We start from the raw sequence: 14,113 nt of genomic DNA, 5'->3' as shown, positions 1-14,113 counted from the left end.
TAAGAAGGTAAAAACTGGAAAGTCTGGAAAGGGGAAAACACTTGACAGCACCTTATGTATTTCTGAACCTGTGATTATTACTGTATCATTCTGCTGGCTGAAATACTAGAAAAAAACATTTGGTAATAAAACGTTTTGGAGACAGGGCCATCTATCCAAATTCACTCTTATCACCATCAATACAGAATAAATCTAATATAGGATTTAGCACCACAGTGCAATCTGTTTTCTCACCTCCTCCATCTTTTACACATTAGTAAGGAATGCAACAAATGTTTTGGCAGTGGCCAAATTCATTTAGGAAGTGGAGAAATGTTTGATTTAGTAACTAGAGACAGCTACAGTCTAGTTCACTTAAGAATGTTCCGTATCAACAAACTTTCTCTGATACTCCTGCTTTACAAAATCCTGATGCATAACTAACGCTGCCAGATGTAACTTTTTTCTTTTCTTTTTTTTTTTAATTTTTTTTTACAAAATCCTGTCTGTTTCTGGTGGTCAGGTGCAATCCTGTAACGTCTCGCCTGGGAACTGGGAAGAGTAACGTGCAAAAAAAAAAAAAATGGAACACATTACATAAAAGTGAGAAGTGAATACAGAGAGAAGAGATGACCAATTTCTCCAAGAATGTGATTATAACTCCGCTCTGCTACTTGAGAGCCGCTCTTCAGTCTCCCAGTTTCACTTTGAGCCCAATTAGGAACCCACCCTGCTGCTCAAACACTGTCCTCAAGATTCTAACCTGATGGATTGTGTTAAGATTTAGGTTGATACTTGGGGAATAAATAATTACCAATGTCGTGGGACTCCCATTATACTCTTTTTGTGCTTCTGCTCTTTAGCAGAAAAATATAGAAAACTGCAAAAAAAGTTTAACATCTTTGTAGTTTTCTGTGAGTCTCTTGTGAAATTCAGCTCTGGAGTCGGAGAATTTACAAGGCATGAAATGCATAAAATCAATCAAGTTTGTTGCAATTTATTTCTTGTCTTACAATGTTTCCTCCCTTTGAAAAAGGGAGGAAACCCTTTTTCCTCCCTTTTTGCTTTCAAAGTAGTGCTTTGAAAAAGTTTGAAAGCACTACTGAGATGTTTGACACTTTTAACTTGCCTTTAGCATATATTTGATTCTTCACAGACGTTACAAATGACAGGTTAAGCTGATTCATTCTTAATAGTTTATTTTTAACTTTTCTCAACAATATGGAAAGTGTCATTTAGAAAGAGTTGCTGTTTATTATAAATATATCAGTTGAACAATAAGAAACACTTCCTGTGAATAAAATAAGCAATTATTAGATTATTTCATTAATATTTAGAATTTTGTTAAGCATTTAACTAAGAATGCATCAAAGCTTCTCACTTTTCTGTATGGTATGTTTTAGCTTATGTACATTGTTGCATAGTGAAAAGAATACAAAGACATGCCGCACGTTTGGAAAAACAACATCTGGACTTTTTGGGGAAAGTTTTGTGGGCTCGTTAGATCAAAAATGAAACTCTTTAATGGGAGCAGTGTGTCTCCTACAATATGTGGCATTAAATCATACAACATTTAATAAAAAAAAACATTAAACTGATTACGTAACAAGCCAGTGTTACCATGATGCTCTTAGGCTCCTTTAGGGCTCAGTACATGCTGTAATTGATAGAATCATTAAAACTATCGGAGGTGACCTTATGGCATACCATACAAGCTATGGTTGTTACATCATGCAACGCAGTTACACTAAAACAATTCAATGAAGAGGAGAGGGACAAATTTTTACACAGCTACGTACATTAAAATATTCCTGTCTGGCACAAGCAGGTATCAAGTTTATGGGACAATTATATTTTCAGATATTTTTTTTGTCTCTTAGTAAATTAAATCACTATTTGAAAACCGATATTTGTGTTTACTGAGTGTATCTGTGCCAACTATTTGAATTAGTATATTTAAAAATATCTAATTGTGAAGAAAAAAGCCAAAAGAAACTTGAAAGGGTGCAAATACTATTTTCATCACACTGTAAACACTTTTGAAGCTGTCTATCTCTAGAGTAAAAAACAAATAAAGCAATTCTGCTGTAGAGAAATTCAAGAACAAAGAGATTCAACAAATAAACACAGCTACATTGCAAGCAATAAGGCTGCACTCACCACTACATTACTGACCACCGCGAGACAGAAGTGCTACTCTGAGCCTATGGTCGTATACTGTTAGAGCCTGACCTTTTCGAAAGGAGTATTAAAAGCATTATTCTGAAGTGTCACATTATCTATCCTCTTGTGCAGCTTCAGACCTTTTCCCTAAACAGAGACTAGGTTATGTAACGGGGATGGACCAGTGCAAAAGCTTTTGACATTGACTGGGATAATTTTAAAAAATCTTGTGAATGGAAACAACTTAATGCGAGGCTAGGCAAAGTTATTACAAAGTAATGCAAAAAGATCACACAAAAGGAAAATGCATTTTGCCATACAGCTGTCATGAAATTGCTGAGTTGAGTTGAGCAGCACTTTATTGTTACACAAGAAATGACTTGTCTTGCATTTTTTTAAGCTCTCGGCTTCTTCCACAATCTCACTCTCTGTACAGATTCCGCATTCGACAGTATTTGACTCCCATGAGTGACAATGCACTGTCCTGCTAGCTGTCGATAGCTGTCGCTCACGAGCTGCGCTCGCGTCAGTATACAGGGTAAAAAACACCACTTTTCTTGCAGTGTGTGTTCAGTATATTTCTGTCCCCTGGTGCAGTTTCCTTACAAAATTCCTCTTGTTGTAACTTTTACTTTCTTAAAATCTGTCTAAATCTAAATTAGTTTCTCAAACATCATAAAGCTTTTCTGCTTTGTTTTTTAAAAGATTTCACCTGCTTTAGTTTTTTGTTTGTTTGTTTCTGAGTACTCTAATATGAATTAATTTCTCAGAATCTCATATTGCGTTTATTTCTTGTTGGATCAGAAAGTTGAGAACAAAAAAAGGGAAAAATTCAGATCAGACATAAATACAATTAATTACAATCACATAAGCAAACATGATGGCAAAGAGATGCTATGTTTAGCCAGATCAAGTTGTAAAGATTCAAAACACACACTTAACTTATTTTCTATTATTTTCTCTTTTCTTATCATGTAAAATATCAGCAAGACCTTTTGCAAAACCTATAAAGTGAGTAGTCTATGAGCATTTTAACACAGCTCACAGTGATGTTCTTCAGAGTCTGTGCTGAACATTGTTTGAAAGCTATCAGCCTTTTTTAAAGCATGTAAAATTACTTAATTATTGTTACCTAAATGTACAGAGTTAACAAAAGCCTTTATCCTACTCAGACTCCCAGCAGTTTTTCTTGACGTGTCTCACAGTATGAAATGTACTGTGGGGATGAGGGAAAAACACTGACTGGAGACTAAAGGCAGAAGGAAAACAGATGATTGACATAACAAAGGCTTTCATATGGACCCCATGTTTCATGCTGCAGCCTCTTACTTCATTCACAGCAGACTGCCAACTCTTCCATCCTTGTTTCTTCACCCCATCTTTGATATTCTGCTCAGTAGACCCAGCAATGCAGAGTGCAACATCATAAATGTTGTAAAGAAAAGTATCACAGCCAGGTCATGTGTCATTTCAGCATGCAGCATTTAAAACTATATTTGGGACACATAGGGTCCAAAAAGAGGAGGTGTGAGCGCTGTAGCTAAAAAACAAGAAGAAAGAAGCTTTAGTAATCTTTTAACTGGAGCCCTGAGGGCTTAAGGGGAACTGATGCCTGGAACTGAATTGCCAACGTTCTAACGTTTCCCCTAATACGATCAGAAATTCAATCAGAAGCATGGCCAGCACTGCGGCAGCAGCAACAACAGAGGCGTCAACAACAAGACTGTTGATAGACAGAAGAAAAATTAGCAGAAAATGATTGTACTTCTATTACACCTTCAATAAGTTGTAAAGAGCAATCGCTTAACCTAACTAAAATTATAGGCTTATATTCAATACACTAGAATATTATTGAAAAGTTAAATTGTTTCATTATCTCAGTTCACTAAATGAAACACATTATATAGATTAAATACATTTTTTATATACTGTAGTGTCTTTACATTTGTTAATTTTGATGATTTTTCACTAATAAGATAAAATTACAATATTATATCAGACCAGTACAAACATATATACAGAAATGTTGGCTTAATGCAAAGTATTTTTAATACTATATCAAAGTCTTTTATTTTCAAAATGTATTGTTAATGCAACAGAATGCATTTTCTAATTTAATGAATATGACTATACAATATACATGTACAGTACAGACCAAAAGTTTGGACACACCTTCTAATTCAATGGGTTTTCTTTATTTTCATGACTATTTATAAGGCAAGAAATCCCACTTATTAACCTGACAGGGCACACCTATGAAGTGAAAACCTTTTCAGGTGACTACCTCTTGAAGCTCATCAAGAAAATGCAGAGTGTGTGCAAAGCAGTAATCACAGCAAAAGGTTGCTACTTTGAAGAAACTAGAATATAAGGGGTATTTTCAGTTGTTTTACACTTTTTTGTTTAGTGCATATTTCCACATGTGTTATTCATAGTTTTGATGCCTTCAGTGTGAATCTACAATGTCAGTAGTCATGAAAATAAAGGAAACTCATTGAATTAAAAGGTGTGTCCAAACTTTTGGTCTGTACTGTATGTGTTGCCTGTCTGGTTTTGTCAGTGTAAACTGCTTTTAGGTGTCACTCACATAGTACTGGTGGTTACACTAAACCACCAGTACTATGGTACTTTGTACTTCTATTTGGTTCTGCTTCTTGAACAGGTGCAAATGCTAAGAAAGTCTGACAAATCTATTGTAAGACAATCTGACAAAAAGTTAATGTTTTTGGTGCTTGCAAAATTATCTGTTTCAAAAACTTCCCAAATAAAAATGTCACAGTCGGTTAGCTGGTTTTACCACTGTATGCACTGTGCAATGGCTGCTGGAAAAGACAAGTGTTTTGTTGTCGACTTGCCACTCAGAAACTGCTTGCTGCATCCTTGATAGTTGTGCATAAGGCTGTAATTTTTCTGCTTCTGAGTCAAAGCATACCACCTTGCGCCAGCCCTGCATCACAGACTAAAACCAATGCACTGAGAATATTTTGGTAATTTCTTGATGAAATGTTAACATTTTATAATTTTTTAATTTTAGCTTTATATGTTTTTTATAACATAAAGATAGAAATATTCTTAGCATTCTTTAATAGAATATCAATATGCATTTTTATAATTGGGGCCTGCCATAGTAAAGCATAGGAGAACATTGAAATGCCTTGCGAACTAGCATGTTGTCTTACATTGACTTCCTCCATTCAGTGTGCTAAACATGGCTAATAAATAAAAAAATAGCTAAACAGCTCATTTTAGGGAAAAGTTGGGGGTCAATGCACTGCTAATGTTTGTGCTAATGGTAATGCACTGCCCTCTGATTTTTACTTCTGCAAAAGTAAAAATCAGATGTTTACTTTGTGACACTTGATATGAAAACACGCTCATATCTTAGCAACAGATTACCAACAAATATTGTTGTTATCAAAAAGCATAAGATTTCTTATGCTCTTTTGAAATATTACTTATCTTTAGTCTGCGTTCACACTGCAGCCTGAAGTGACCCAATTCTGATTTCTTTTGCCTTGGCAATTCACACTTCCAAATGTATGCGACCTCTATGTGTTCTCCTGTATGAACGGGCAAACGACCTGAAAGTGTCCAGCATGCGCAGGACAGGGCGCAGTAACGTAATAATAACTGCCATGTTGAAAAACTCAGATTTTTACTTTTGTGTTGAATGTCCGTTTGATAATATATTTACCACTATTGACAAAAAAAGGAAAAAAAAACATTAACTTTTCTGCCAAATTCACCAACTGCACAATTCTTGTTAAGTAGTATAGGATAAGTAGCATTTTGAAAAATCATTAGAAATCTTATGTTTTTTGAACAACAACATCTGTTGTTAATCTGTTGCTAAGAGACGATCGTGTTTTCTGGTAACCAAGTGCCACAAAGTAAACATCTGGTTTTTACTTTTGTAAAATTTACCAAATGTGAATTCCTTGTGCAGATGTGCAGTATTTCAAAAGAGCTTAAGTTTTTTATAAACAATAATGTTACTTGTTATTAATTTGTTGTTAAGAGATGAACTTTTTTTTTCAGGTAATGAACTGCCACAAAATACAAATCATAATTTTACTTTTGTGTTGAATGTCTGTTTGTTTTACAATATATTCATCACCAATGACAAACAAAAAAAAAACACTTTCACTTTTGTGCAAAATTCACCAAATGCACAATTCTTGTTAAATAACAAGTAAGGTAAGTTATATTTAAAAAGAGCAGAAGAAATCTTATGTGTTTTGAACAATAACAATATTTGTTACTAAGAGACGAACTCGTTTTCTGATAACCAAGGGCCAAAAAGTAAAGATCTGATTTTTACTTTTGCAAAATTTACCAATTGTAAATTTCCTGTATCTAAGCAGATAAGCAGTATTTCAAAAGAATAATGTTTTATAAACAATTATTAATTTGGTTTTAAGAGATGAGCATTTTTTTCTGGTAACGAACTGTCATGAAGTATGAAGCAGATTTTTACTTTTGTGTTGAATGTCTGTTTTATAATATATTCGTCACCAATGACGGAAAAAATAAAAAAAATCACTTTTCTGCAAAACTCACCAACTGCACAATTCTTGTTAAGTAGTAAATGATATAAGGTAAGTAATATTTCAAAAGAACAGAAGAAATCTTATGTTTTTTGAACAATAACAATATTTGTTGTTATTCTGTTGCTAAGAGACGAGCGCGTTTTCCGGTAACCAAGTGTCACAAAGTAAACATCTGAATTTTATTTTTCCAAAAGTATACACCAGAGGGCAGTGCATTAACATTAGCACAAACGTTGCTAATGTAGTGCCCACATTAGCCTTTTCCCCAAAATAAGCTTTTAGCTATTTAGTTTATTTATTAGCCATGTTTAGCACACTGAATGGAGTAAATCCATGTTGCTCAACATGCTTGTGACTCTCCACATGCTATTGATTACATTGCAGCTTACTTTAGCATTGATGCTAATTTTTAGCATCAGAACGCTTGGCTCCAACCGACGGGCACACTTTGGCGGGCTCTGGTTAAATTTCTTAAGAAGTTTTCTAGTTTGTACTCCTACTATTGTTTCAAATTGCAGATAACATTTTTCCTTAAAAAAATAATTTAATCTAGGATCATTGATATGTTTGTTATTCTAGATAATATTTGGGAAAGTATTCTGGGATTTTTACGGGAAACTATAGTTTCTATATCAATTCTTGAAGTTGGGTGTTGATCAGAAAAGAAAATTAAATTGCCATTTACAGTTTTTAATGGAAAACTCATGTTCATACTTCTGTATAAAATTCTGTAAAATCACCCCATCTTAAATGCTGCCACCTCTCTTAGCATTTGGATACTTGAATACATACTGGCTCTTATTGATAATGTCTTTAAGACTGTACTGAATATATTGAAAATGTGTCACTTCAAACAGCTTTCAGTGATTTATTGCAGCAGCTTTTGTTTCTGCTGCATCGACCTAACCTCATTCTCACTTGCAGAACCCCTGGGGGGCCACTTTGGGGTTTATACACATCCAAATAATTAAACCTGGAAGCTGCAAACTCCACATACAGATCATTAGTTTGCCATAAAACAACTCAACTGCAGCAAAGCAGAGCCAGCTACATTAATCAAACAAAGACTACCAAACATTAACAGTTTTAAGTTATAATTTAGCTTCTATTGACACATACAACAAACAGTGACATTTGTGTGGCACTTAACTATGCATTTTATTTTCATTTATTTGAGATCTTTTGCTATTTTTGTAACATACATTTCATGAAAAGTCAAGTAGAGGAGCAGTGTAGCATGCATCACTTTTCCATTGCAGGCATATATTCACAGATAATGTGTTATGAAAACTATATACAATACAGAAAATGAAAATAATAATAATAATACATGCATCTCAATAAATAAAATATTATCAAAAGATTAATTCTGTCAAAATATAAATTCAAAAAGTGAGACTGAACTATAGTCATTACAGAAAAGAGTAATATAACTCCAACATTTATTTCTGTTAATTAAGATGATTATGGCTTACAGCTGATGAAAACCCAACATTTTGTTCTACAAAATATTGAAGATTGACCATATAGTATTATATCCTAGCAAACGGAGGGAAAGTTGAGTAGAAGGAGAAAGTGTGTAGCAAAAATCTAACTTTCAGAGCCAGGGTCTAACCAAGTTGGTTGAAGAGCAGCTACATACAAACTTGTTACAGGTGTGCTCCTTGTCTTAAGCTGTTCCCAAGAGTGTCTTGTGAGGGATTAGTAGAAAAAGGACTGGACTAGGTCCTCCTTGATCCAAAGCACATTTTCTTTTAAGAATTATTTTTGGCACTAGAGGCCTTTATTTGAAAGTAAAAAAAAACAAGCGGCAAAGCAACCGAGAACAGGAGTTGAACTCAGAATGGGTGTAACCCACTCTAACCACTGTACCACGTAACACCCCACTATTGCCCTCTTTTAAGATGAAAGTATATTTAGCATTTTAATTTAATAAGTCCACCAGTCTGGACAATAGGGTGGAGAGACAAATAATTCAAGTTGCTTCAGATCCTGAGTAAAGTTTCCACAGTAACGATTTAGTAGGAGCCATGTCATCTCCTGATGTTAGACCAAACTGTTTTAATAAAAATGGATATGGTATCACTGTATTTCATTGAGTTAAACCTGACTTAAACTAAACAGAGTAACTGTGTAGTAGCTTTTTAGTAAACCACAATTCTTAGAAAGTGATTTTTAGGTTTTTATCAGTTGCAAACCATAATAATTAAAATGATCAGAAGAAAATATATTACTCAGCATGTAATGAATTTGAGTTTCACTTATAGAATTGAATTAATGAAAGAAATTAATTTCTCAATGATATTCTGATTCATTAAGATACGATATTAGATTATTTATAAAATGCAAAATTGCAAATATTGGCATCGTCACATTGTACAGTAAATAAATCTTCCCTTCCCTACACATTCCCAACCCGTAAGAGATTTCAAGAGTAAGATTGGATGCATCGATATCAACACTGCAATGAACACTGACGTCGTAGCTTTCCATCATGGAAACATGGAGTACGCACATAATAAATAGCAGTATGCTACTTGCATGTGTGTGGTATACACATATGGCTCCTTACATAACACACACAATGATTTTAGAGAATAGTGTTAGTTTTTTTTTTCTCCATGAACAGATCATTGTTACAGACTTTTCTTGTTTTACATTCAGTTTTTTGGAGAACAGGACTCCACAAACAACTCACACACACATAGTCAACGCGCCTTCCAAAAAGACACTGCCAGTTTTTTAGTAACTTTTCAGTTTTTTTTCTCAATGTGGTGCATTTTCCTGTCACAGGATGAGGTAATTGCCAGACCCTTTATTTGTGCCCTTTCCCTCAGTCTGATCTGTAAGGGATGCAGCAGCTTAGCAGTGCAGGATTTTAATGAACGCCTTCCTGAACTCGATATTAAAGGTGGTGTATATGATGGGATTTACAGCACTGTTCACGTAGCCCAGCCAAGTGAAAGCGTTGTACATCTCAGCGGGAACTTTGCATTTGGTGCAGTGGGTGTTCAAGATATGGGTGATGAAAAATGGCAGCCAACATATGATGAATACACCTGAGGAGATAGTAAGAGAGAAACAATGTAAGTGAGAGAGAAAACAAAGTCAAGCCCTTGCTGTATATTAGACCTGAATATGGGTTTGCAAACAAAAGTTGCTCTCAGACCACAGAAATCATTACTGTTTCTTGCATCAGTTTGATTTCTTTTTTTTTCTTTTTCTTTTTGTATTATTCTACAACATGCTCACCCAGGCAGCCAATTACATGTTGGGGTCTTAGACAAAAATGTAGAACAGCTCAGTGACAGAATGTCCTGTTGCTAATTAGAACCTAAATAACAATTTAGCTATCAGTTTCAAGCTGTGTTCCCTAAGTGGTTTGATTAGAACTGCTTGATTCTAAAAGAACATGTAGTCACCATTATTTTTGCTTAATACTGAAATCATGATGACTCATCAAAACAATGTTATGCTTAAAGATCACTAAACAACCTTAAATATGAAGTTTAACAAGATACCGTCTAATCGAAGGTACATTGAATATTTGGATAAGAGAAGATAACTGATAAATAATTTTTTCAAATTCAATAGTGAAATTAGCAATTGTGCCATTCCACAATCTGAATTTTAAAATGTTGTCATAATTTAAAAAACTTATGAAAAATGCCAAATAAATAATATGATTGAAATAAGTTAACATGACTTACTTATTTCAATCAAACAAACAAATTTGCACTAAATTTAGTTTCATTAATAAAGAATCCTGCATTTTAATCAAATGAATCTGCATTCACAGACACATTTAATCTATTGGGTTTGCTATGTCACCACATCATGTCCAGGTAAATTTCTTCAAGAAGGCTTCACAGAAGCTCTAGAAGGATGTTTAAGGACATTTTTAAACTTTTAGCCAAGTACATTGTAAGGTCAGTCTGCTCTACTTCATACCAAAAGTGTTCAATCAGGTTGTGGTCAGGACTTTGTGAAGGCCAGTTAAGTGCAGTCCATGTCTGACGTCCCTGTCTTTATGTACATTGTTTGCAGACATGTTGTTATGGGAATGGGCCATCTCTAAACTGTCCCCTCAAAGTTGAACCACTGGCGATTTACATTTAAACTGTCCAAAATGTCAAGGTATGCTCCACAATATAACCTGCCCTGCACCAAAGCTCAGACAAGGGGCAGCGCAACTACCAAACCCAATAAACTTGACCAATGGATTGCCAGATAGACAGCTATGATTTGTCCAATTTCTCCCCTGCCTGAAGGACACCTGGGTTTTCAAGGTCTGTAGATATCGGCTACTGAAAGTTTGTACTTCTGCTCATGCTCCTCTTTGCTCTCACTGAGGCTATGTTTACACTGCAACCTGAAGAGATCCAATTCCGATTTCATTGACGTAATGCGACCTGTATCTGACCTTTTCATGACAGTGTGAACAGCACAGGTTGGATTCTGCTGGCAGTGTTTCAGAAATCTCAATTAAAGTTAAATAGTCTCTCCGTACACAGAGGCTATTGTTGGTAAGCTCAACCATGCTAATTACGCTTAACACTAATAGAAAATGCTAGAGTGATTTGTTTTGAAAAATCTATGTAACTGCAGAGCTGTACAAACTGATTTCTCACATATACAGTATGACACTCTTGTTGGATCTAATCTAATTAACAAATGATCATGACAGCAAGGCTGCTTAACATTAGATTCAATAACTTTAACCCATTTAAACCCACCGGTCACAATAGTGACCAAGAAATTCAAGGACTCCAAAAAGCTTACTGATTAAATTTTCAGGTAATGTTCAGCAAATATTTAAAGTTTAGAGTGTTTGGATAATACTGATGCAGTATCACATTTTTAGAGTAAATTATCACATGACCAGAGCTGTTTATATCTTGGTTGCACCTTGGTGAGAAGAAGACTGCCACAAACCTCCCAAAGAAGAGGCTAGCAATGTAGGTTTAAATAAACATACAACAAAGATTTTTGGTGCACATCATCTTTAAAGTGTCTAGTTATGATATTCACCTTTGCATTTACAAAAATTGGTTTGGTGTGTGAGCAAGATGTGTAAACATGTTGACAGTCACAATAGTGACCGGTGGGACAATACATTTGACCTAGGTGCGCTTATATAAATACATACCATATTCTTCCAATTCCAAACTTCTTTCTTTTTAATATTAAATTTGAGTGTGGTTCTTGATCTGTTAGACTTAGTGAAGGCCAGACAAAACATACAATGTAGTTGTGAGAAAAATGGAATCCTTACTGATTTTGGTTGTGGTGGCTTAGACATGGACTATAAGGGGAAAAGAGGCAGTTTTCCATGCCTAATTTTGAATGCATATGATAAGTTCATGGGAAAAGAGGATGATCTCCCCTTCCCCAGTCATGTGGCACTCTGTTACCACCTGCAAAACTTTATGATGAAGAGACAACTGTCTCTTTGATGTGCCCTTTAAAACTAAACTAAAACTAAAATGAGGTTCTGAGAACCTCATTTGGAGAAACCGCTGGTCCACTAGAAAGACAACAATATTTTCATAGTAGAACCAAAGATGAGAAAGAACTACAAAGAGACTGACATCAAATAGATCAATGAGCACATGAGAGGTGTAGACCTTCATGACCTAAACTCCTCAAGGTACAGAGTCATGATCAGGTCCAAGAAGTGGTGGTGGCCCATCTCAAAAGTGCACCTATAAATAGGGTGATGGTAGCTTAGGAGGTTGGAGTTTATCTTGTAACTGGTGGGTTGCCTGCTGGAACCCCCACTTTGTCTGTGGTAGTCGTTGTGGCCTTGATCAAGAGAACAATTCACCCGCCATGCCTGCCGGTGGTAGTCAGAGGACCCGGTGGTGCCAGGGAAATAACCCAAAATTGAAGAATACCAAAGTCACCAAATGGTGAGAATGAGCCATACAACTGGCCTTTGATTCCAGGCCTTGGGGTCCGGTATCCTGTAACTTTCAGAGGATACCGGACCAGAGACACTATCCTGTGTCTCTGGTCCAACGCACCTGAATTAAATCAATCATCTCGTCCAGTTCTCTAGAGTCCTGCTGATCACCTGATTCAGGTGTATTGAAGCAGAGACGGATGGAAAAGATGCCTGACACTGGCCCTCAATCCCTGGAGTTGGAGGCCCCTGGACTAAGTTTATTACTGTATGACAGTGAGACTGACAGATGTTCATGATTTTCAATAATATAAATGAAGGCATCTACTATAGATGTTATCTTTATGATCTATGTTAATGGGATAACAAGACTACAACAGACTGAAGTTCTATATAATTATGCATAAACACTCAAACACTCAAATTTACCTTGGTTTAGAAAATACAGATAGTCAAATTTGTACTTTACAGAGCAAAAGTTGCACTAAAGTAATGCTGTAGAAAGATACATTCAAATAAAGAAACAATGTTCACCTTTTATGATCTTTTCTATTTGGATAAAGCACTTTCAGCTCATTTTAGTAAGAGCACCATATTATCCCACCGGTCACAATTGTGATCAATCATAAAACACACTTTTTCATATATTTTTCCACAATTTTAAAAATTATTTCCCCTTGATTAGTTCAAAGGGCTATAAATGACATCTGATTTTATTATTTTCATGTTTGGGAAAAATTTGGGTTTAAATGGGTTAACAAAATTATTTACCAATAAAACAGAAAGCTGTAAACAAGAGTTGTTTCCTCTAAAATGGACACGATTGTTATTAATTTGTGCTCATTGCTGAAAACTCTGATAGCCCTACACAAAAACTGAGAATGTTAGCCCAAAATAAACAAAACAATAAAAGAAACATTAAGTAGATGAAGCGTACCGAGGACAATGGCTAACATCTGAGTGGCTTTCTTCTCTTTTTGTTGGGAGATCTTCCTCTTGCTCATGTTTTTGACAGAGGTTTGAGTCTTGCCATTAGGTAGCGCCTGTGTCTGGAAGGCTTTGGCTACAACTGGTGCTGGGTCAGCCAGGGCCTCCTTGGGCTCGCCGTTTTTTTCTGCTTTGTGGCCATCCTCGGGGGGTGTGGGAGGCGTGGAGGTGGGGCTAGCATTGGCCTTGTTGGGCATTAGCTGCTGGTGACTAGTGGCCGGAGTGTCTCCAAGGGCGCTGTGTGTCTGATGTCTTTGCCTGTGGCTGCTGCCGCTGTTGTTCAGCTCATCCAGCTCCAAGTCATCCCCGTCAGTGGCAGCTTCTTTGATGAAAATCTGAAGTTCAAGACAAGCAAAGCAGGATGATAAATCAGGTCACTTATCATTTGAAGAAAAGGGTAATTCCAGGGTAACTGCTTTGTACAAAGGTGCGGTGTCATTTAAGTCAAGTTTATATGTATTTGACATTTTATCAGAGAGGTACTTCAAAGTGCGTTACACAATAAAAACAAAAGATAATAATCAAATAT

General features: G+C 35.6%; 1 protein-coding gene across 1 annotated transcript in view; it reads right to left on the bottom strand.

The window, feature by feature from the left end:
- Window positions 1-7,769: 7,769 nt before the first annotated feature.
- drd2a (dopamine receptor D2a) overlaps window positions 7,770-14,113 on the bottom strand; it is a 61,440-nt gene continuing 55,096 nt past the window's right edge. Inside the window, exons 7-8 of the mRNA XM_032546118.1 lie at window positions 13,535-13,919; window positions 7,770-9,751 (exon numbers count right to left, since the gene is read on the bottom strand). Of these exons, the coding sequence (XP_032402009.1) occupies window positions 9,555-9,751; window positions 13,535-13,919 (582 nt within the window). The 3' untranslated portion in view covers window positions 7,770-9,554. The remainder of the gene's footprint in view (window positions 9,752-13,534; window positions 13,920-14,113) is intronic.

The sequence above is a fragment of the Xiphophorus hellerii genome, chromosome 18 (assembly GCF_003331165.1).
Source record: "Xiphophorus hellerii strain 12219 chromosome 18, Xiphophorus_hellerii-4.1, whole genome shotgun sequence".
Classification (NCBI taxonomy): Eukaryota; Metazoa; Chordata; class Actinopteri; order Cyprinodontiformes; family Poeciliidae; genus Xiphophorus; species Xiphophorus hellerii.
The sequence above is the reverse complement of the archived record's forward strand: the minus strand, read 5'-3'. Positions and strand labels throughout refer to the sequence as shown.